General features: G+C 40.7%; 1 protein-coding gene across 1 annotated transcript; it reads left to right on the forward strand.

Annotated features, from left to right (window-relative positions):
• The first annotated feature begins 3,749 nt into the window (after positions 1-3,749).
• On the forward strand, positions 3,750-24,360 carry Olfm4 (olfactomedin 4). Its single transcript, XM_008854707.3, has 5 exons — positions 3,750-4,013; positions 9,564-9,716; positions 14,854-15,066; positions 16,053-16,212; positions 23,180-24,360. Exons 1-5 carry the CDS (start codon positions 3,750-3,752, stop codon positions 23,989-23,991), a joined length of 1,602 nt encoding a protein of 533 aa, XP_008852929.1. The 3' UTR covers positions 23,992-24,360.
• The last annotated feature ends 898 nt before the right edge of the window (positions 24,361-25,258 follow it).

The raw sequence follows: 25,258 nt of genomic DNA on the forward strand, positions 1-25,258 counted from the left end.
CTCCAACACTAATTTAAACAATGTGTACTTTCTCCAGTAGGTATTTATGAATTTCTTTCATAATTCTTATTAAATAAATCCATTCATTCATTCATTCATTCACTCACTCATTCATTCATTCATTCATTCATCTACCCATCCACTCAGTATTTTCCTCAGTATGCACCATGGTCATCCAGTGCTAGACACTGGACTGGGTGCTGGAAATTTACAACAGAGAAAAACATAGTCTCCTTCCTCCAGACATTCACCATCTGGTCAGTTCTTCTTAGTTAATCCACCTGGACAAGGTCACCATGGTTAGATTTTTGCCTTCCTTCCTTCCTTCCTTCCTTCCTTCCTTCCTTCCTTCCTTCCTTCCTTCCTTCCTTCCTTCCTTCTGGTGTGTTAGGGTGTGTGTGTGTTCATGTGTGTGCAGGTACATGTGTATGTGTGTACACATGCATGTGGAAATCAGTGGACATCCTCTGATGTCATTCCTCAGGTGTTGTCTACATTTTTTTCCAAGACAAGTTCTCCTACTGGCCTGGAACTAGCCAAGTAGGCTAGGCTGGCTGGCCGGTGAACCCCAAAGATTCACCTGTCTCCACCTTCCCAGAACTGGAATTAAAATAATTTCTAACTTTTGTTATAACTCATGATAGGGTCTGTTATTCTGCAGAGCTGGCTCTGTTACACTTATTAACAAAGGACCGCTTTTCAGAATGAATGAATGCTATCAATTGGCTTTTATTTTTATCCATGGTTACTGGTATTGCTAACAAAAATTTGAGGATTGCTAAGGACATGAATAACTGATGAGAAAAGGATCATTTCAATGCAGCCTCCATTGTCAATCTGTAGGCTAAACCTTGTATCTATTGTTCTTGAACACATTAGATACCCTATATTTACTCTCTTCTGAAAACACCACTGTATGTTTGGCATTGGTTTTAATGACAGAAGGATTAAATAAAGTGATATCTATGTGGTCCCCTTCCTTGTGTGTCGCACCTGCTCAGGAAGTGGAGCTTTGGGGAGTTCCCTAAGAGGTACATAAAGAGTAACTTTCAAGCTGTCAGTGAGGAATACTCTGTTAGTCAAGTGAATTTCAGTGACCCCTTATTCTAAAGGGAACCTAAGGTTGGAATACATTTTTATAAATAAAACAATGTTTGCTTTGCAGCCCTGATAATTTTCTCGTGTCTTTGAGGTTGTCAAATAACAAGAGGCTTATTGTTTCTTAGAACAAAGGTATTTACAGAGGAACTGATCAAACTATTGTTATTATTAATCTCATAATGGAGCCATCACAGATGCTTTTGTGCATTGAGGCTACCAAATAGATTAAAGTTTGAAAACTACGAAGGCATGTGGGAACAAAGCAGCTTATAAGCACAGTGAGGTGATGCTTCTTCTGGTTAAGTTACCTCTGTCTTGGGGAGAACGGCTGCCCCATTTCTGCAGGTTGTAACCCCTCTGGTAAGGGGTCTTCTAGAGGATTCACCAGAGCAGCCTTCAAAGGTAGCCATGACAACAGGCAACCATTGTTAATGAGATTTTTTTTTCTGACAAGGGAACCAACATGCTTTTTGAAAAAAGGGACAAGGAAAGCTCATTATAGTCACAGGCAGAGGCTACCAGCAAAGGAGAGCAAATTTTACCCTTTGTTTTGGTAGGAATCAGGAAGAAGAGGGGACTTGAGATGGGAGGTAGAGATAGGCTCTCTTCTCTACATCCATATTCATAGCATTCAGTCTTAGAATAATGGATTCGGTGTGCCAGTTTTCATTCCCATACATGCCCTGTCTTGGGCTGAGCATTGAAGAGACTTAGAACATTTTGTCAAAGAAGCCAGGGCTGAATTGCATCCAATAGGGAACAATGCATTTCATAGCCCACAGTCTGCTTCAATAGAGTTCCCAGGAAAAAAGCAAGAACTCTAGTTCAATTTGAATGCTAAATTGACAGCATTTATTTGACTGTAAATACATCCCAAATATGCACAGGACCTACTTATGTTAAAACTAATTTGTTGCTTATTGGACTTTCACATTGAAACTGAGCACAGGGAACAGTAAGAGAGATGTAGGTTTAAAGTGCGTTTCTTAATCTTCTAACAGCTCGGTCATTTGTCTTTGACCTTGATCTTCACAGATTTCCTTTGGAGCAGTAGGTGGACACTCATGTTCCTATCTTCCTTTGGTTGACTCAATAAACATGTTTTAATGTGGAGTGTGGACAGAGGCAGCACCGTCAGCCCAGATGGTGAGCCAATGCTGACCCTGAAGTTGGGGAGACGACTGGTCTGATGTGTATTTGTTTAGCTCCCTTGAGTCTGGGGTAGTATGGGGTTCTGGACCAGGATGCACTCCAAAAGGGACTTGGGGTACTCAGAAGGAATAGATTTGCCTTTGTTTTATCCTTTTCCTGACCTCTTCTCTCTCCTTTACTTCCCATTCCTCTTGCTTATCCCTTCCCTTGAATAGTGTACCAAGGGTTTAAGACTCGATTTCTCACACTAGCCATGTTGACTTGGAGCGTTTGTGGAGCTTATGAGGTTAAGCTATGAAAGAATCCTACAGACCAGATCTTCCAAATGCTCCTAGGAAGGGGTAAAAACAGAGTGGAGTCTGAGCCTGTTTTTCTTGTTTGAAACTCCATAACCTTACATAATGATCTAGGCTTTTGGAAATTAAACACAAAAGAAAACAAAAACCCTTGACATTTGTATAGCACTTTAAAATATATAAGCAACTTTCAAAATGCCATCTCACTGAGTTCTAATAAGTTAGGAATTATTTTAACTCCAGAGAGGCTAAGTGACATGCCCAAGGCCACTGACTTCTGAGTGGCAGAGCTGGGTTTTAATATTCAGGCCATTGAGTTTTCACTCTGTAGGGAGGAAAACTGAGGTCACAAAGGTGTGGACAGTGTTGGCAAGATGCAAAGGGAGCCTGAAGCCCAGGGCACTTGTGTGACAGAGAATGCATGCTAGCAGTTCTCCTTCAATGAAGAGTGAGCCTTGAGCCTTGAAAATCTGGCCAGCTCACACAGAGTAGTGGGCAAAGGAGGTCAGGCAGACTGCGGGAGAGAGAAACTGTTTCCCTTGGGACTCCTTGGCTGGGTCAAGAGCAACACACCGCCTAGAGAAACAATCAGTGGGTCATCTGTGTCCCCTTGTTTTCTTGGGTTCTCGCTTTCCCTGTAGTAGCACAGAGTGCGGAGTTCTGTATAGATTTCCAGAGAACAAAGTCTCTCTGGTCTTGTCTTCAGAGTGGGGTTGTTGAGAGAACTTGGCATAGAGACAAACGCTGTAAGGGGCAGGTCAGAGATAGCCTGGGCAGTAGTTTCTGAAGGGGAAGACTTCAGACATATCTTGGGGAGAATCAGTCTCTAAAGTGAACCCTTTCTCTCTCTCTCTGAACTCTCTAGAAAGCAGCATTCAGAAAATGGAAGTTATCACCTAGATGTCATTTATAGATAATGAACCAAGGACTGTTTGTCCCTTTTGGAACTCCCAAACTGTCTCATCCACAAAGACGACTTTGATCCCGTCACTTTCAAAGAAGTACCAAGTTGGAAACTGGATATTGGGCTTGAGAGAGCTCCTTTGAGTTAATATTTGGCAGGGAGAAAATCTGTATCTAAGGGTAGGTCACAGAGTAGGGCTCAGTGGCAAGGCGTGGATAGGATTCAGGCTGTATCCTGACTCTCTTGGGGTGGGTCATAGGCTCCCTGGCTGCTTCCTCTTTCCTCACATACTGGCCATGGGGAAATCCCCACTGGGCACTATAAGAAGCCCCTGGGCTCTGGGAAGAAGCCAGCATCTTAGTCAAGAAAGCGAGATGAAGTGTGGCCTTGCCTTCCTACTGGCCCTTTTGTTTCTCCTAGGTTCTGTCAGCGGATCTTTCGAGCTTCTCACCACTGACTCTTCCCTGAATGTGACCACAGTTTCAGCTTCACCTCAGGCTACAACTCCCTGGCTGGCTCCAGGGGCCACATCCTGGACAGAAGGCGATGCTGTGTCCCAGGTGAGGTGGTTGCAGAGTCTGAGTGAGCTATGTTCATTTCCTTTCACTTGCTTTTTTGGGGACCTGAATACAATTTCACGGATGGCTAGACCTGAGCACTCTAAAAGATTTATGACTCTTTTCGTTCACCGTAGATGCCCTGGAAATGAATTAAAACCTAGGTGAAATAATTAAATTGTTAGCAAGAGACAACATCCCAGTTTTCTAGTTGAGGCGTTTTGGGGAAGACATGCTTTAAAGAGGTTCTCAGTCCAGGCTGCACATTAGGATCATCGGTGAGGGGAAGTCTAAAAATCCAGATGCTTGGATTCACAGATGTTTAATAATCAGGCATATAAAAAAGTTCTCCCTGGTCAGTTTTAATATGTAGTCTGGAATGGGAACTTTTAGAAAAGGGACCTTGCAAATATGCAAGTACCAGCTTCAGCAAAATTTGTCCAACTGACTGGCTGCTCAGGAGACTTTGGAGGGTAAACCATAGACTTTAAGGGAGGAAGAGTCTCTATGTGCCAGGTGGATCCCTGGCAGTTTCTCTGTACTCACTTTACAAAGAAGTTGGGGAATGGGACTGAGTAGGTAAGTGCTTACACCACAAGCGTGAGGACCTGAGTTTGTATCCCTAACACCCACACGAAAAGCCAGGTGAGCAGGGTGTGGGGTGAACATCTTTAATCCCAGCACCCAGGAGGCAGAGGCAGATGGGTCTCTGTGAGGCCAGTGTGGTCTAGATAAAGAGTTCTAATCCAGCTGGGGCTATAGAGAGACCCTGTCTCCAAAACAAAAAAATCCAGGTGAGGCACCATGTACCTGTAACCCCAACACTGGGACATGGGTGGAGACAGAAATGTCCCTGGGGCTCAATAGCCAACCAGCCTAGCTGATTTGTGAGCTCCAGGTTCAGTGACAGACCCTGTCTGAAAAATAACATGAGGTGGAGAGCAACAGAGAAAGATACGCATTAACCTCTGCACACACATGCATGTGCACTCATATGCACATGTGTACATACTTAAACACATACACATAACAAACACCCAGAACATGGGTAACAAGGAAAGGACTTAGGAAAATGCCAGTCTATATGAAAATTACCTAGAGACTGATAACTCTTTTCAATCTCTTTTATATGGAATCTCTGGGGCCAGTTCCAGTGCGAAACAGCTGCAGCAATGGAACAAGCCAACAAAGGTACCATGTACTACAAGAGACAGGCCTATGTATAAGACACAGACTGCCTAGTTCCTTGGGGAATGAGAACTCTTTGGTTCTCCTTAAGAAGTAAGAAGAAACATGGAGGGGCTGCAGGTTGAGGGGCAGGGAGCAGTTTTGGACTTTACCTCAGAACCCTTCTGCAGGAGCCCTGCTCTGCAAAACCTTCCAGGCAAGCCTTGTTGCAGGGTGACTTTGGCTTGAGGGCTCCTTCAAAACCCATTGAAGCTCCTCCTTCAACATTACTAGGAACTGTACTCAGATCAGCTAACCACTTAAATGAGCCTGTATGAGTGGAAAGGTGAATAAGAAAAGGGAGGGAGAAACTTCTGTTTAGTGTTTATATTGGCACCATTAAGAATATGTATAGACAGGCTAGAGAGGTGGCTCAGAGGTTAAAAACACTGGTTACTTTTGCAGAGGACCTGGGTTCAGTTCCCAGCACCTATGTGGCAGCTAACAACTGTCTGTAACTCCAGTTTTAGGGGATATGATGCCCTCTTCTGACCTCCACAGGTATTGCATGACATGGGTTGCACTTACATACATGCAGACAAACATTTATATACACATTAAAAAAAAAAGATGTGTACACAATGAAAATGTGATCAGCAAATGGTTTTGATGGGACTTAGAGGAAACAACAGCAATAATATTCACTGAATACCAAAGTAATATTAAGACTAGGTTAATTTTACTTAACCCCAAGAGTTAGATAAAATTAATGATTCCATTTTAGAGATGTTAAAACTGAGGCTTATTATAGTGATGTCATTGGCTTAAAGTCACTAAACCAGAAAGTGTATGTCCCCAAATCAGTCTGCTCATGCCAATTTAGTTATTTCATTCAAATTTTAACCCATTTCCAAGGAGCCTGTTGTAGAAACTCTCTATATGCAGCTTTCTAGACTTCCAGGGAATACAGAGAAAATATCTTTATATAGGATAAAGTTTGGAGAATCATAATCATGCTCAAGTGTTTGGTAGCTAGAAAGTCCATGCCTAATTTTATCTCAGGATTTCAAGCAATTTCTAGAGGCAATCAGAATTGGTTACCTTTTGGGGAGGTCTGAAGTTAACAATAATAATTTAAACTTTACCACCAATCAAAAAGCCAGTATCTGAATATAATATCACCAAGTGAAATAATAGAAAATAAAATACTGGCCGAGGATCAGAGGAATTCAAAATTCCCATTTTCTAGTAAGAAGACAAATATTTAAAAGGAGATAAGAAATGGGGTTGTTAAATCATACTCAGAGGCTTCAGTTTCCTTCCTGGTTTATTTATCTGCTTGTGGTCAGTCAGTGTCACAACTCCAACCTCCTTTTTATAGTGGACCAGGTGTCAATTCCACTATAAACCTAATTTTCTGGGGCTGGCTGTCAGCTTGATGAGCTTGTTGGAAAGTAGTGGAAAACCCTTTTATAACTGTCATTGAGCAAATTCCAAACGTATCATTTTCTGTACTTTTGAAACGTTGAGTACCATTATTTTATGTCGTGAATCTTTGTGGGCACTTAGACTTGGCTACTAATTACAGCCAATTGTGACCTTAAATCACAAATATGAGTCACACTGTCTGCTGGGAGGGCTGTGTATGCCTCCAAAAAGGGCTACCTCCAGTCCTTCATTCACAGATATGGGGAATGCTCCACACACTTACTGGCAGAGTTGGAACCACCATAGGTATTGTGCTTTTGTTACCAGGATGGCTGAAAAGAGCCGAGAGTATATTTGTAATGACAAGGGGCCTGATTCAAGAATTTGTCTTAATCATCTCATAATGCCAGAGTGTGGCATACTATAGACATCAGTACATGCTAATTGAACACATAGTGAGAACTTATCAGTACAGTGCATTTTGTGGGGTTCTAGTTGCCCTCCACAAGGGATCACATATCCTTCCAAAGGCCAAGGGGACAGCTCTTGTCTTTGCCTCCCATTCCCCACATCTCATTCATGTAGTTTAAGCATTCACTGCAGAGAAAGACTCATCACCATTAGCTTCATTGTCTTTGAATTCAAGGAGCAGAAATATCTCTAATGGGAAACACTGATCAAACTTATGGACCATTTTGATGTCAGCTGAGCATGCTGGGCTGATGGTAAGTAGGATGGAAGCTGGGAGTCCACAGCATTGGGACAGAGATGTTCAATAGAAGCCAGTGGAATGGTTGTCAGCAGGGCTTATGTTTATTTTCCTGTCTTTCAGGTGAACTTCAGGACTAAAAGTTGTTAGCCAGTGGTTCCTAGTTGATTGTCTAGAGACTCTAAGAATGGTCCAACCCTGTCTTGTGAAGCTAATTAACCTCCCCTTGTCAATTGCAATGTATGATATTTTTCTTTTTTTCTTTGCTAGACAGTTATAATAAGGTATTTCTTCAAAAGCCTGTGATACATGGGTGCTTTGTTTAAAACACTTGGCACACCTGTACTGGAGTTGTTCTAGCTTTAGGGTAATAGAACTGGGTCCAAGAGAGGTCAAAGTCTCTGATAGGCTTCTGGTATATATTGCCCAGTCCTTATTCATCCTTTGCAAAGACTCTGCCCCTCCCCACCCTAACTCCTTACTCTCATGTGCAGCATAAACCTGCTCTCCCCTTCTCCTTACTCCCCAGTTCCTGTAGCTAGAGGGGTGCAGTTGGAAAAGAAAGGGTAATTAAAAAAATTTTCCTGGAATGAAGGCCTGGGGAAACAGCTCAGTTGGTATAGTGCTTGTAAGCATGAGGACCTGAGTTCGATTCCCCAGAACCCTCTTTAAAATTCTAGACATGGTGATGTGGTGATGTGCACTTGTTATCCCAGTGCTGGGGAGGCAGAGACAGAGGATATCCGGGGCTCACCAGCCAGCCAACCAGCCTAGCCTACTTGGTGAGTTCCAGGCCAAAGAGAGACCCCGTTTGAGGAATGGCGCCCAAAGTTGTCCTCTGGCCTCTACATCCATGTACACATATATGTGCATGTTTGTGCACACATTCACTCACACACACAAGAATTTCCCTGGCATAGAGAGTTTTAGTACACACACACACACACACACACACACACACACACACACACTTTATTTTCATCATCTTAAAGAAGCTTAGGCTCGACAAAAAACAACAGCAACAACAATAACAACAAACAACTATTGCAAGAGCCTTAATTGGCTCAGAAGTCACTAATGGGCTAAGTCTTGGTTACAGGAGCATCTAGGCCAAGCTTGTTCAGGGGTTGTGGAGATCAGTTCTTGTGTAGTACACAAACTCAGCTATAACCAGCTGATTTGAACTTTGAGACATGGCCCCAATCTCTCCAGACTCTGAAAGCTACTGCTTTCTCCTCCTCAGCTTCATAAAGTGTCCCTTCAGGCTGATGCTCCACAGGTGAGCTTTGGGTTGGCCTTCAGATGAGATCATTAAAAGGCACATCCAGTCGGCTGCCAAGAGTTGCTCTACAAGGCAATAGCAGTAAAAAAAAAAAGTTAATTGTGCCAGGATCCCCTTGGGGCAGTTCAAAGGGGACAAAAGAAAAACAGAATCTTTCAAACCTGTCATTTTAAAATATGCTGTGGCATCGAAGTGTGAGCCTGAATATCTTAAAGAAACATCAAACATTTTAAAATGACTTTTTTTTTTTTTGCAAATGGTAAGCTGGAGAACTTTTATTTAAGAAATTTGCACAAAATCTTCAACTCATCTACTGCTCAGTGTTTGAACAAATAGATGGCTTGTTTCCATTTGAAAAAAAAATGTCAAATTTGTAATTTCCCAGCTGAAGAGAGGATTTGAATTTGCATTAGATATTTTCACCATGGCCCACAGCTGTCATGGTTTCCCTATTATAACTGGGAAGAATGGACTAGGATTGAGGCAGAAGTGAGGGAAAAAAGATTAACAGGAGAAAAGACGAAGTGACAGTAACTGATCACCGGCCCTGTGCCCGGTTTCCGCTCACAATCTGTGGTTACTCTTGAGGACAAAACCTGTGCTCAGGACCTGTGATTGGGGTATCTCAGTTTTACAGAGGGCGAAACAGACATAAGGAGGTGTCATATTCAGTAAGGGGCAGAACTGGTGTTCATACTTGGCACTCTTGTCACCTCTTTATTTCCCCGTTTTTTGTGGAGCGGCAACAATGATTTCCTCTAAGAGTCCTCAAGCCTGCTGATGGAGTGGCTTAGTCAACAAGTGGAGCTGGGGCTTGTCTTGTGTCTATGGTGCTATTCATTGATGCATTGGTCTCCACTTCCTTGCCTCCCAGCACTCTTTTGATAGGCCAATTTCTGTTATTCCTGTTGCCAAAGCAGCTCATTTCCCAGCTTATGACTGATGTTCACCTTATTGTTATTTACAGTCATTTTCCAATTTCTCTGGTTCTGTGGATGGCCAAGGGACCTGCCAGTGCTCCATTTCCTTGCCAGATGCTACCTTTCCTGCCGACAGAGTGGAGCGCTTGGAATTCACAGCTCACATCCTTTCTCAGAAGTTTGAGAAAGAGTTTTCTAAAGTAAGTGTTTTCTTTTCAAACAGTTTGTGGATTTACAATAAACGTCTGAGTTCCTCATAGTAGGGAAAAGTGAGAGCCCATAGAGAAAGTAAGACCCACGCTTGGCAGGGAAAGACTCATGTCGGGACTGTGGGCCTCTTGTGATAGGAAGAGACCTTGCACCCTGCAAGTTTTACTTTGCCCTGTAGTTTCTTCTTCCCTTCGGCCTTTGCTTCTTCTTAATGTAGCCTCCTCTTCCTCAATTCTAGCTCTCGTCCATTTTTCTAAACTTCCCTTATTGATTCTTTTTATTTTTGTGCTCTTTCTGAATTTTCTCACTTTTAGAGGGTCCTTTCCTTTATCTCCTCTTTTCCCCCTCGCTCCTCCTTCACATCCTCTCCCTCCTACTCTCCCTTCTGCCTTTCTTCCTCCTCCCTTTGCCTTTCTCTCCTTTTTAAATGGTGCATATATTCAAATGGTGCAATTTGTGCCCTCTTTTTTCCCTCTCTTCCTTTGTAGCTATTTTTTATTGTTACAAAAGAGCATTTCATTCCACGTGTCTAGCATGAGACCAAAATTGAAAGCTTCTTTGGGAATTTGAGAGATTAAAAGGTTTCTCAGCCTTGGGGAAAACCCTAACTAGAACCTCCTGATTCCAGCTTCCGTGCAGCCAGAGAAGTTATTCTCAAGGGTCTGCCTTTCTCCAAGCCTGCTGGACCAGTGTGACTTGTTCCAATTTTGATTCCTTCCAGCTTTTTAGACAAGCTACAAATCAATTAGAAAGGCTCCTATTTTCTGCCCAGGTGAAGTCCAGGCTAGAATATAATCACATTATGCATTATTTAATACAACCCCATTAATTTACAAGGAGTTCTGACTTTACTGCAGGGTTTCAAATAAGTTTTCCTGAGCAGTTTAAGCTTAGCCACCTCAACATCCAACATAGTTATCCTTTAAGACAAAAATTATGGTGAGGCTGAGACCCTACTTTCAACCTGAATTGGTAGATAAATATTCTAAGTTAAAATGAATATCCAGGAAAATGTGTTTGACTACTCTAGGAACCTAGATTCTTAAGAAATAAAATGTCCTTGAATTAATCAGTAGAAAAGGCACAGCATTAAATTATAAATTCTGACCATCAATATTCATGGCCTTATTCGAGCATAATCAAGTAAAGATAAGAAGTTATGCATAAAAACATAACAAGTAGAGGAAAATCCTAGGTAAAGATCTTTTTAGTTGGAGCCATTTGCTTTGAAATAGTGGAAACCACTGATCTGCTGGCAGGAGAATGAAGGGCAGTCTGAAACCTCATGCTGCTCCAGGGAGAGTATGTGGCTTGCCAGGTTTATGAAAGTGGGATATTTAACTCCAAGGTTGCAAGGTGGCCAAGTGGTGGGGATGGGGGTGGGTGCAGGTTGCATCTGCTTTTCTTTGCTAGCAATTGGCAGGGAAAGGGGGCAGAATAGGTAGAAAAGTTGGAATTCTGAAAAAAAATCTGAGGCCTAGGAAAAGAGTTTACCTTAAGCAGGATCGCATGATCCATTTGCTATGGCAGGTGATAATAACAATGATAATAGTGGCAACCTTCATTTGTGTTTGTCTAAATGCTTCTAGGGCTATTTTCTTCTCAGACAAGTCTTTAAAGGAGATAGGCCAGGTACCTTTCCTCCCACTGTAGGAATAGAAAACCCAAGGTTCCCTAAGGTAAAGGGACTTGCCTAAGCTCATTTCTCTTTTGGCTGCTGTGGCTAGCTAGGCCCAGGGGTCAACCAAGCTCTCTTTCCTCTGACCAGGCTGGTATCATACTCACACCCAAGGAGATGCAGTGGGTCAGTAACACTTCAAATCCCAAATCATGTATTTAGCTGAGAGATTGTGAATTTCTAAGTGAATTATTGTGGCTGTTGCCAGATTGCCTCGGAAACCACCATTTATCTAGGGCCCTGGAGGTATGCCTATTCTGAGCAGCCCAGGTGAAAGGCTGTCTTACATTGATTCGATGTTTGTCAGTACACAGAGAAATCAGGAAGCTGCCTCTGCAGAAGGTGCTGATGACATTTTAGACTTTTCTATTGCTTATGATATGTCCTATGTGGTCATACTTAGGAAGGAGACAACATAAAAGTTAGCTTAGGGTTTTTTTCCCTTTCTCTGAAGGCTCCTGGTTTTAGGGGTGAGTTATTTAATATGACACACTTGCTAATAGATTCTCATGTATGAGATGGTTGGGGTAGCCTGGGAGACATTTGGGTAGCCTATAAACAAACAACATTGATTGAGCAATGCTTCGTGCAATGAAATAAAAATAAATTAAAAGGTCAGATTGAAAAACACTGAAATCACCAGTTCTCTATTAATTCCTAGAATTTATAGGGTGTCCTTGAGCTAGGCCCTTAATGTATATTATCTCTAGTCTTTATAACCATCTTGTAAGTTTTTCTATCATTATCTTTGGTTTTGGAAGGAAAGTGAAAAAATTAAGTGATTTGCCCACAAGGTACTGAAGTTAGATTTGAGCTCAGGCAGGTCTTGCACCAAATACTACATGTTTTGATGGTATTTTCAGGCTCAATTAACCTAATTACATTTGCTTTTAAGAACATGGTGCAAACAACAGTATGTTGCAAAGCACCTTTACTTGTTTCAAGTAATCTAGCTATAGCTATGATTATAGAATTTGAGGAACTGACAGAACTATGAATCAGACTAATTCCTTAGCTTAATAACCAGCCACACTATCTCCTTATTTATGACAAGACCACCCTCGTATAAAACAACAGCAGACACCCTTTAGATGACTGGTTTATTTTAATAAACTCCAAACAAATTTTGATTTTTCATCTATGGCATGGTTAAGTGTGTAACAGAAAATAAAACAGAAGCTGTGAATGTCAGCCTGGTGATTTGAAGGTGAGCATACATGAGTCTTCTTATACATTTGCAGTAGTGATGAGATTGGACAGAAATGTTGATGTGTCCTCTCAAGGTTAGACCCATATACTTGCTAGAGCATTTTATAGCATACCTGGCCTCTAGATGTCAGTAACACCTACTCAAACCCCAGCTGTGACCACCAAAATGTCTCCAGACATGACTGACTGTTCTCTAGAGACAAACTCATCACCAATGCCTCCTCCCTCTGTTTAGAACTAGTGCTCTAAATCCAAGAGGGAGAAATCTGCTAAGGGCGCTAAATGCTAGCAATGTGGGGCTGGACTCATCTCTCGGTCTACAGGCCTGCCTCTACTGAGCCTAAACCACCTAGGAAGAGCAAGCATGTTCTCAGAGCTGCTCATGTCACTCCATGAACAAGATCCATACAAGTGAAAAGTTCTTTCTGGCCCACCTTCAAATTTCCTCCTGCCTACCACAACTGTGGGTAATTCCAGTTTTCCTGAATACCTGTAAGCCTCCTTCCAAGTGTCAGCAGAAGGCATTACCCTCTCAAAATTTCCTCCTAGATTCAGAGACCTTCTCTTTTGTAGTTTCACACGAGCAAGGCCAATATACATTCTCACAGGTCACAATTCTAGGCCATGCATTAGTTTTCTGTGAGAATCATGGAGAACCACATTTTGTTTAGCAGAGATGACAGTTGTGTTACTCATTTGTATAGAACAACAGCTGCAGCGTGCCACCACAATGTTCCAGGAAAGCTGAGGCTGTTTCATATTTTCCAAGAGCTGGCAAGGCCAAATCCCAACAAACACTCTCATTTCTCATTTCTCCTATTTATGCAGTGGATTGGCACTTTATTATTATTTTTTTTCACCATAGGCAAGGTTTTACAGTCAACTTTTACAGAAATTGAAACTTGAGCACCTTATGCCTGTGTGTATACTTTTAAAGGGGACTTGTTTGATTTATATACCTTCCCCTTACACTTTTTTTTTAATACCTATTCACCAAAATATCATGATTCCTATCAGTCTCCAAGTGATGGCACACCTGATGGTGGTGAGCACTGTTTGCCTGAGGAGACACACTAGCAGAGCCAAGGGCTGTAGTTCCAACTTTCATTAGAGTCCTCTTTGCCGGAATCCCTAGCCCTTTACGTCCATGGCCTATGAGTCTACTGTAATTTGCATAGTGGGGTAAAATGGAAGGGCTACAATGACAGGAGTTAAGGATCCCTTGCTATTAGAAGGACTTCAGGTCCTTCTAGGCACTGTGGATCAGTTACTCAACATAAGTGCAGTTTGGTGAGAAGTATTGCTTACACTCATATTTTTCTAAAAGAAAGTGAAACCAGCAACTTTTAATGAGCAGGTTCTTGAAAAAGCCATGACATTTCTTTTAGAGATGAGATACATAAAGTATCACCAACTGTTTATTGAAATATCCATTTGGAGATTCCAATTATACACTAAACCACCAAGGGAAATTTTGGAAGTATTTTAACTTAATGATCAGACATTCAAATATATGCAACAAATGTGTAATTTAAAGGTCTGATTGCAATAATCAGTTCTTGGAATAAATGTGAGCTCACTTAATGAAATGTGCACTTTACAGTTGCGCCTACATGCACATATTGTGTAGAAACGAGTCATTATGCTACTTTGAAAAAGGCAAAGAGGCCCAAAATTCATTGCACATGAGCCACAAAGAGGGATTCTATTCAATGTACTCTTCCTCTTCTGGAAAATACTTAGATTTAGAGAGAGCAATGATTCTAAACAAAAGCGGTGGTGATTTAGTCCCTAGAGAACATCTCCTAGTATCTTGAGACAATTTGGTTGTCATGACTGGAGAATAGCTGATATTTCTATAGTACACTGCACAGCAATCCCTCAAGAAGGAAATCTGCCTAAAGTGTCAATAATGGTGAGGCTGAGGAACCCCGATTTAGAGCAAATGAACTCAGAGGAGGGGCAACTGCATCCAGTTTTGTCTGGGGAGCTCATGTCTTCAGACAGTACAATGCAGATTAAAATACACAAGTAAATTAACTTCAGTGTTGGTAAAGTACAAACCCCCAACAATAGTAATAGGCTCATTTGGAAAAAATTTTCAAAACCAGGTTGTATGTATTTTTAAACTGTTCCTTTACAGTGATTGACAAGGATCAAGTAGTCTTCAAGCATTTCGTAGCAGAATCCTATTTGCTATTCCTCTGGGAATTGGACTGAGTCTTTTGATTCTCCTTCAGGTGAAGGAATACATCCAATTGCTCAGTATCTATGAGAAGAAGCTCCTAAACCTGACTGTCCGAGTAGAGGTCATGGAGAAGGACAGTATTTCTTACACTGAGCTGGACTTCGAGCTGATCAAGCTAGAGGTGAAGGAGATGCATAAACTGGTCACACAGCTGAAGGGGAGTTTTGTTGGAAGCACAGTAATTATTGACAAGCTGGAGGTGGAGGTAAGGAGTGACTTCTCACTATACTGATAATACATTCTTCTCAGTGACTGAACAAGTGCCAGACCTGGATGCAAAGCTCTCTTCCCCCAATCCCAATTCTGCTACTGTGCATGACTATGTGGCACATCTCGTATTCTGTTTTGGATGAATGCCTGTACTTGTATAATAAGTTAAGCATATTGGGGACATGCTGACTGAGAATCAGATATTGAATGCTAAGAATTCTGTCCTAGAACCAAATGGCCTTTCAGGTTCTTTAGAAAAAGATGGCATGCCAATGAGCAACTGCCTTTGGTCATGTTAAGTCAGGTGTCTGCTCTGGATTTATCCTTGTGGGACTAGAAATATACACTTTATCTGATCGTGGATATGATAGTTTTTCTTTTTCCTTTTGAATGGCTACCTATTCCTTGAATCCTCTTGAAATTCTTCTCCACATATTGGCAACCTCCTTTAGGAAATTTTTTTGTGAATATGTTCTAGTAAAGTCTTTTAAGATCTGTGGATGAAGACCATCATGTTAATGTCACAGTTGGGTAATTTACATCAACCAGAATTTACTAATACAGTCACGACATGGGCTATAATTGAGAATTCCAGTTACATATTTTAGAATTTACATTTTCTCTGGCCCTCACCATTCATTAGAAACTTAATTATAATACAACATGAGTAAACACGGGTTTATAGGGGGAGGTTATTAGAAATGAACTTTAATGGACATTTGTGAATGCCTAGAGTGAGCCTATGCTCTATTATTAAAGCTGTTAAAATCTTTGCCATTTTTTTCTTGTCACACACATTGCCTGAGATGTGACAGGCATTCACTCTAAACCATAAAATGTATTCTTCCAAATGAAACCATTCAGAAGAATCTCTGGTGTATTCTATAGCAATGTTTCACTAAATGACAAATTCAGCCCCAGAATGTTTATGAAAGAAATTGCACAATAATATAAAGTCACTCTGAATTTTTATTTTCTTAGATAAGGAATATGACTCTCCTGGTAGAGAAGCTGGAAACACTAGACAGAAACAATGTCCTTAGTATTCGCCGTCAAGTCTTGGCTCTGAAGACGAAACTGAAAGAATGTGAGGCCTCTAAGAGTGAGCTTGTTCCCACCATGCCCCCTCCTCCTGCTCCTGGTAAGCATGTTGTATTTTTGGTACTTGAGTGAGACTCCATCATGATCCTTGAGAGGGGTGGCGGAAGGATGACATTCTTGCAGTTCTGAGTTTACGCTTCCATATTTTAAATCCTCCTGCCCCCAAGTAGTTCTATTACCGTGTTCTGGGGTTCTCGAGGAAGAACATGACATGTTGTTCTAAAACAAAATCCACTAGTTATGTATACTCCTCTTGCATTTACTAACAGGAAGTCAATGTCTGTGGGAGAGAAGAGGTGTGGGGTTGGGGGAAGGTAGGGCATCTCGAATCTTTGTGTGGCATCATTTCCTGTGCATGGTAAGGGCTGTCTGGCTCACTTATTTTATGAACTGATGTGTCCTTGATTCTTCTTGCCATCCCCTCTCTTCCTTCTCTTTTCCATGCATTTTTACATTATTCCTCCTGGACTACGCATTGAGCATCAGCTGCATTCTGAATTCTGGGATTCAGTGGTGATTGAAGGGATGGTGGTCTCAGGTGCTACAGTCCCTGTGCGTGTGTCTTGCTGCCTATCCAGGAAGGCAGGATGGCATCTCATTTCTCTGTGGGTTAAATACAGTGTGTGTGTGTGTGTGTGTGTGTGTGTGTGTGTGTGTGTATATGTGTGTGTGTGTGTGTGTGTGTACGCGTGTGTTCTCTAAATTCGTCTGTGAGTGGAGACAAGGAGATAACAGAATGGAGGTCTGGAGAATGGAGAATAGCTTTGGAATCCCAACGAACTGACTTTGCCAGCTATGTGGCTGCAGGGAAAAGATCTTTCACCTCACTTTCAAAATGGGAGAATAATTGTACTCACCTTATAGGGTTGCTATGGGGATTAATGAGCTCGGGAAGCTCAGGGTTCTGTAATCAGCACCCATATACTGGCAATGGATATTATTAGTAATCATGATAATTGGAGTGAAAAGCTTGCTGTGAACAGAGGCAGGGCTGAAATACATCCTTCCAGCCTCTCAGCCACAGCGCTCAGCCCCATCCTTTAGAGACACCATGCCAAAGGAACGTCTCTGTAGGTCTGAGCATCTCAGCCTGAATAGGGACTATCTCTTTTCATCAAATCATGCAGCCTTTGTTGTTTTTTATGAATTCTAGTCCTCAGAAGCCTTTTCCTTTTGGACTGTACATTTCTGGGACCTTGTCAATGTAGCTCAATTATTTTTTAAATATATTTTTTATTTTATGTGTATGAGTGTTTTGTATGCATGTTTGTAAGTGCACCCATGCGCGCAATACCCATGAAGCCAGATGAGGGCTCTTAACCACTGAACCATCTCTGCATCTTTGTAGCTGATATCTTTGAGGTTTTAATTAGATATGGCCATAGTTATAAGCTTCTCAGTCTTGATATTCAGAAGACACTTCCCTCTACCTACAGTCAAAGGTCATTTCTTGTTTGACTTACAGAAAATGTTTAGGGCAAAGATTATAGTCTATCTTCTGAGATGAAAGCTGAATTGGTCTGGGATCAATGTTACAAACATGGAAAATAAATAAATAAATAAAAGAAGAAGAAAGAGTATATGAAATCAGAAAAAAAGTGATAGGGAGATATGGGAGGAGCTGTAGGGGAGGGAGTGGGCATGGATTTGATCAAAACACCTTATATGCATGTATGAAATTCTCAATAAATTATTAAAAAACATGCATTAGAGATGGGAGCTGGCTTTATTAGACCATAAGAGCTGATTAAAGCAGGAGTCACCAAAGCAATGTGATAAAGTTGAGCAAGCATCCCCAGCAAATTATTTCCTTGCAAAATTTTCCTTCCTTGCAAAATTTTCTATGTATCAGTTACAATTGAGGACATTTGAGAACAAGAAGGAACATCCAGGGCTACCTAACTTAGCTCCTTGATACCTTCAAGGAGAGGACTTGAGTCACAAGGATTCCACTTTTCTTAAAGACACACAGGTGGTCAGTGGTAGAGCTGACACTGCAGTACAAAGGTCTTCACTCCCTGGTCACCTCAGGATTCCCTAACATAAAAGAATGTCAAGTGTCAGTCACCTAAAGATGGTAGTGGGAGAGAAAATCCACTGCTTAGCATTTAGGGAAGAAAGTGAGTGACCTTTTGGATTATTTTCGCTGGAAGAATTTGCAGAACTTTCCCTTAGGCCTTCACACTTCTATGAACTGTCTCAGCCCAGCTGTGTAGTTTAAGCAAATTGAACCCAGATTTCCACTCACTTTCCCACAACCTTGGATGCACCTGGACCCCTGCCAAGCCACTTGGCCCTCCTCCAGCTTTGTTCATATTATATTTATAATGTTTATATTACACTGGCTTTTTGTCATGTTTTTAAATCAATTTCTTTCACTTGCTCTCTTTATGTTTGGATTGGTTGATAATGCAGAATTGGAAAATCCCCAGGCACCACAAAGTTGTGAGCCTGTGGAGACTTTAATTAAAGTTACTCACTATTATGGGACTTTAAAATCTGGCCTGTCTGCTTTTTTCACTGCAGAGTTACACAGAACAAAAAAGACTGTGCAAGTCTCAGCTCTATAGCAGGTCTGTGCTCTGGGGGCTCCTCCCTTGCAGCTGCAGTTTGCTAACCTAACCTAGTGGTCAGCTTGAACTTAGACCCCAATGCATGTATTTGGGCTTAATAAAATGCCCTTTATATAGTATTTGGTAGCAAATAATAGCCTTTTCTGCTTCATTTCATAGAACTTTCTAGTTTAAAATAATTGGTTTTCTATTCATTAACTTTTCCCCCGTTAAACAACAGACTTCACTCTTTCGGTTTCTTTCTCTGAATCTAAGTGACAATATATTGGCAAAATTTGATGAGAATTTTCAGGGGTTGCCATTTTGCTTATGGATTTTAGGGTCTGTGGGCACACGGCAGGTGCTCAGTAAATGGTTGGTGATTGAATGGGATTTGATAAACATGGGTGGACCTGCTAAAATCCTAAGCTTAGAGAAGCATAGAGTGTTGTGAGTATATCTAATGACTGAGGATCAATTTAATACTAATAATCTTATGATTATTGTCATTTAAATTGCCTAATTATTATTTATTTGTTTGTCTGTTTGTTTATTATCTGAGACAGTGCCTTACTCTGTAGCCCAGACTGTCCTGGCATGCATGGCAAACCTATTGCCTCAGCCTCCTGAGTACTGGGATTATAATCGTGAGCCACTAATGCCTTGCTTAATTGCCTAATTCTTTCAAGTGATCATTTTATCTCTCTTCTTAGTTCAAATGAAATTTAGTTGTCCAGGTGAGAAATTGCATTGATAGGCTCAAGATTACATTTCCTCTGCAGTTACACCAGCATTTGACCTAAAAGTCCACTGTATTAGTTTAAAAAGTTTGAAAAGCCACATTTTAAGTCTCATGACTGTGACTTCCCTAGATATTTTCACAATACCGGAGTAGTTGTGAATGAATTGCATGACGAAGATACTGCCAACTAAAACCATACTTGTACAGAGAGTTCTTTGTACTACATTCTGTAGAGTGAATATCAGGCTCTTTGAAAAATCACCTGTATAGCAGGGTGAACGGCTGGTGCTTTGCAAATGAGAAGCTGAGTTTAAGTGATTTGATTAGGCTTTTGTTCCTTTATTCCCTTATGTGGCTAGCCCTCTTCTGGATACTTGGGCTACCAGGATATGCAAAGAAAACTCCAGAAGCCACTATGCAGGAAGGGGGATAGTCATGTAAAACAAAACTTATAGAGTGATGTGATTATGATAGTTACCATTGATTGACTTGCATTTACAAGCTTTCTCTCTATTCCTTTCAATAGTCTTGCTGGGCAGGTATTTTTATTTTTAACATAAGGAAACTGAGGCTCAGGAGATTAAGTAACTTGCTCAGAGATACACAGTTACTAAATACTGGAATCAGGATTTGGACTGGAACCTATCAGACAGGGTCTCCCTGTAACCTCAGCTGGCCTGGAACTTGTATGTGGACCAGACTGGCCTTGATCTCACAGAGGTTTCCCTGTCTCTGTCTCCCGAGTGCTGGGATTAAAGGCATACACCACCCCAGTCAGCCCTATCTGATAATATTTTCTCTGCATCAGGCTGCTCCATACCTGCTCTAACAGAGGTGACTCTATGATTTCTAGAATGACAAGACAGTTCCCATAGTGTGCCCACCTGATAAACTCATTTATCTTTGCTTCCTTGCTTATGGAGTAGCTAAAAGGATACTTTGACTCCTGAAAGTTTGGTGCTTTGTTCTCTTCCACCAGCAAATGTACAGTGATTCATTGGTCTTTGACAGTCCTTGGATCATGACTGGACAATGGGTTATTACTGAAGAGTTCTGATGAAATTGGGATGGGAAATGGGTAAGAACGGAATGTGATATATTGAAGACCTTGACAGCTCAGGATAGGTGGGAGGGCAAGATGAGCATTCTGCTGAGTAGTGGCTCCAGGATGACTGTCTGTTTGGTAGTTTCCTTGTTGATTTGCTTCCAGCTTGGGGAAGCCTACCATAGCCTTTTCAGTGCAGTACTGACAACAGCACTTTGTTATTTTTCACAATTTGTATTCCTTTTGATCACACCTAGAGCCTAAAAATATCCAAAGGGGTTAGCAGATCAAAGGAGAGTGACAAAATGGTCTAGAGAGTATTTAGGGAGGATTAGGAGACAAGGAAAAGAGAACAAAGTATCATTCAATGTTAATGCTTATAACTGGCACACTTTAAATTTTCTAGTCAACTCAGGAGATGATAAACCATTATTATCATAAGTAGTAACAATATTAGTAGTATTATCAAAAGTAATATTATTGTTCTAATAGTAGCAGAAGTCATAATTTGAGAAGTTTATTTTGGTTCTTCCATATCTAAAGATTTCCACATCTGCAGACAGGATGGTTTATCTTTAAGCCCCTGATAATGCTTGGATAAGTTATATGCATCATGAATTTTTCTGAAATATGGTGTTACTGTTGGTTTGGGATATTTTCTTTCCAGGAAGGTAAGACTCAATGAAGCAAACAATTTTTAAGTCTTCCAACCTGAAAGACAAGTAGTGACTTACATTTCCTCAGAGTGAAATGTAGTTGAATAAATAAGCTCTCCAGAAGATATTTTAACCAGGAAATCCAGTTTATAGCATGTGGAAACTGGAACAGTTTTTGTTATCATTAAGCTGAGCACACCACTAACTTTATTTTAATAATTCATGCATTGTTTCATAAACAAAAGCAAACAAGCATTCATCTGAGAGATCACTTTTAGGGGAAGAAATAATAATTTATAATTTTATTTATTATTTCTTTAGTGCAGAGCAGTCTCTTGGCTGAACACACGTTGCTTTTTTATTTATGAAATGGTGCATGCATTATTAAAATAAACCTGTGACTGTGTTCTGTTTAATGATATGCAAAATTATTTGAGGTTGGGTACAGTGTGATTTTATTTCTCTATACCTGTTGTATGGTTGGCTGGCTTTCCCACCGACTGTGGATTTATAAGAGCATTTAAGAAGCATGTATTTAATTCTGGGACTGAAAAGTCCTGGCAGATTGGAAAAGTAGAGCAGGATTTTTAGTAATGGCTTTACCTCTAAGCAGTCCTTGAGTAAGGAGGAGAGAGAGGCATTTAGCAAGGAGAGGATTGGTCTTTCCATCTTGGACAGGGGCAGTCACTTGCCTCCCCTTTCCTCATAGTGCTAATCTTAGGCAGTTCTACAAAGCTCTGCTTTGGACTCCAGTTCACTCCTGTGCCCTCCATGCTCCTTGATTCCTTCCCTCTAAGCACTTGAAGCCAGATACCGTGTTCATGTTCAGTTACTTCCTTCACTCACCTGCCCTGGTCTGAGCAACAGGATGAGGGAAAATGACTTTAAATGTACTTGAAGTTAGATTTTCTTTGCTAGCCAATAAAGAATCACTATTTTTTTTTTTTCAAAAAGAATATTTGCCAAGGTCCTAGAAAATACGTGCTCAACCCTTTGGATAGATGTTATAAAAATGCTGGAGGAATTTTATTTCTTTTATTTCATTTTTTACAGCTCATAAATGCTTCAGGTTGGCAGGCGTTTTAGAGGGCATGCAATGCAAAGGGCCAGTTGCCCAGCCTGAGTCATTTATCCAAGAGTTACATGAAATGAAGATTCAGAGGATCAGTGTATCTGGTCCCACTTGATTATATGCATTGTGACAATGTCTGTTTCAGAATAAGAAGGATGAAATACTTGCCTGCTATTCTACGGCCCAGAAGTACATGGGTTATGAACAGCAGGGCTCACCTTGTAACCCTGAGGCAAGACGGCCATCAAATGATTTGTGTGATGGCCTATGTGTGGGCATAGATTAGGTGCCTCTATGGCTAAAATAACATCATTTGGCTGAAATTCCATCATTGTGGTAACATCTTTCTGGATCTATATGAAATGTTGTGTTTAAAACTTCCTCTTGAGATTAGCCTGGAGCAGGATTGGTACTGGCTGTAGATGTGCACTTGGGGCCCCAGGGAATGTAGGAAGACTCCCTCAAGACTGTGTTTCTTCATCACAGTCTTCCCCCAGGGCTGACCCTGGCAAATAGCTAGCACCTTTGGCTTTATGGAAAAAGGGTATGATTCTAGAATGACATCATTTTCTTTATTTCTCTATGAAAAATTTATACTTGCAAAATGCTTTCTGGTAGAAGAAAATATATGAAATCTCGAGTCTTCCCTTTTCTCTTTCTTAACTCTCAAATTTGTAAATATGGCTTTATGTGGTGCTATTACAGCCATTTTCCATACTGAAAGCCCACTGGTAGAAACATAAGGCAGTTCTCTGTAGCTCTGACAGTGGATTCACAGGGAGGCCAAACCAAAGGAGGTTTGCCTCTTCTCCACTGGAGCCACCATTGCCATTGAACCATGACAGGAAAAAATGATGAGTTATTTTTGGTTCTTAAGATATTAAATTGCTTATCATTCATTTTATCTAAGAATATTTTCTAAATTTTTCTTGTTTTATAGGAAGCTGTAGTCATGGCGGTGTGGTGAACATCAGCAGTCCCTCTGTGATTCAACTCAACTGGAGAGGGTTTTCCTATAAATATGGTGCCTGGGGTCGGGATTACTCTCCCCAGCAGCCAGAGAGAACGCTTTACTGGGTAGCACCCTTGAATACAGATGGGAAGTTGCTGGAATATTACAGACTTTACAACACACTGGATGATTTGCTACTCTATTCGCATACTCAAGAATATCGAATTGCCTATGGCCAAGGGGGTGGTACAGTAGCATACAACAACAGCCTGTATGTCAATTGGTACGGCAGTGGGAACATTGCCAAAATTAATTTGAACACCAACAAAGTTGATATAAATCAACGTCTTCCTAGTGCTGTTTATAATAACCGTTTTTCATATGCTAATGTGGGTTGGCAAGATATTGACCTTGCTGTGGATGAGCAAGGACTGTGGGTGATTCATGCAACAGAAGCCAGCACTGGTAACATAGTGATTAGTAAACTCAATGACACCTCCCTTGAGGTGCTAAACACTTGGGTTACCAAGCAGTACAAACCATCTGTTTCTAATGCCTTCATTGTATGTGGCGTTCTCTATGCCACCCGCACTTTGAACACCAGAGCAGAAGAAATTTTTTACTACTATGACACAAACACAGGGAGGGAAGGCAATCTAGCCATCACAATAAGAAAGATGCAGGAAACAATCCAGAGCATTAACTATCATCCTTTTGACCAAAAGCTTTATGTCTACAATGATGGCTATCTTCTGACTTATGATCTTATCTTCCTACAGAAGCCCCAGAGAACTGTCTGATTATTAGACTGAAGGGGCAATAGACTATTTGTTGAAAACGGTCTTCTCATTTGTTTAGACATATGCAGGGGAATCTACGAATGTATATATTTGTAGAAGTGATATTTAGTAGAGAATTCTGTCACACTAGATGCCTAGGATATTTGCCTCAGTTTGATGAGTTCTCTTGGGAACTATCTGCCTCTTTGGATGCATTTAGCAACTGAAATAATGTCCTTTCACAGTGGAGCTGTCAGAGGTTAGGGGGCACTATGATTCTAATGAAATGTATAGTCTAGTGACATGTTGAAATTAAAGAACTTTTTTTACATTTTATAATTTTTAAAAAATTTTATTTTTATTGAATTTTTGTGAATATCATACAGAACATCTCAAACAATCTTAATCATCTTTATACCCCCATCTGGCACTCTCCCATAGCACCCCCCACTGGAGCCCATATTCTCTGTTATCCCTGTTAAGGGCTACTGTGGAACTCAAAAAGAATTCAGTTTGAATTCTGGGGATTCTTTGTAAAGGAAAATTTGCATGCTGACCAGTTCTTGACTATGTAGCCCCATTAATTTGTCTATGCCTGAAAGGAATCTGGGACTTAATTATATAGATTATCATCAGAAGATTCATGAAGGACCAAATCTCCAATTTTGTTTTTTCTCACTAGCTCCTGGAAGGATGCTTTGTGCATACCAGAGAGGTAAACTTGGCATGTTATATTAAGTGTATTAGGCACTCTGAGTTTCTGGATAAAAGTCCTTTTGTACATTAAATTGCACACTGCACATCAGTCTTGGCAGGATTTTCAGATTATGCACTTGGTTTTCTTTTTTTCTCATTCTCTACTTATATAACTCAGTAGACCTCGCTACCTCATAATTCGGGTAGCTTTTAAGATTAGAAGCAGACCTACCAACCAATTCTATTTTTCTATTAGTTATGTTTATTCTTAAACATTAACTAGTTTTCTATGGCACAGATCAGAAATAAGATAAAGTTAATTTTCTTTTGTTTTGTCGTGAAATTTAATTGACATAACTCTAAGAAAATCAGTTGACAGTGATAAAATTGTAATATTTCTAATTGTATAACAAAGACCTTGGAACATATGTGAGACTTGCCCTAAGTTGTACCATTTGTCTTGTGTAATTTTTGTCTTTAAACCTGGAATTTGTAAGAAAGTAAAAAATTTTTTTTTTCTAAAAAGAGATCTATAAAAGCGACTTGGAGCATCTGGTTTGTCAGTGCAGTAGTTGAGACCCTGGTAAGTGTA

The sequence above is a fragment of the Nannospalax galili genome, unplaced genomic scaffold (genome assembly GCF_000622305.1).
Source record: "Nannospalax galili isolate Female #2095 unplaced genomic scaffold, S.galili_v1.0 scaffold386, whole genome shotgun sequence".
Classification (NCBI taxonomy): domain Eukaryota; kingdom Metazoa; phylum Chordata; class Mammalia; order Rodentia; family Spalacidae; genus Nannospalax; species Nannospalax galili.

What these genes read in the sequence shown, in the direction of transcription:
- Olfm4 (XM_008854707.3), top strand. Translation starts at nt 3,750, where the DNA reads ATGGGGAAATCCCCACTGGGCACTATAAGAAGCCCCTGGGCTCTGGGA. An exon ending in AAGGCGATGCTGTGTCCCAG is followed by an intron (nt 4,014 to 9,563) that starts GTGAGGTGGTTG and finishes TGTTATTTACAG; the next exon opens with TCATTTTCCAATTTCTCTGG. An exon ending in TTGAGAAAGAGTTTTCTAAA is followed by an intron (nt 9,717 to 14,853) that starts GTAAGTGTTTTC and finishes ATTCTCCTTCAG; the next exon opens with GTGAAGGAATACATCCAATT.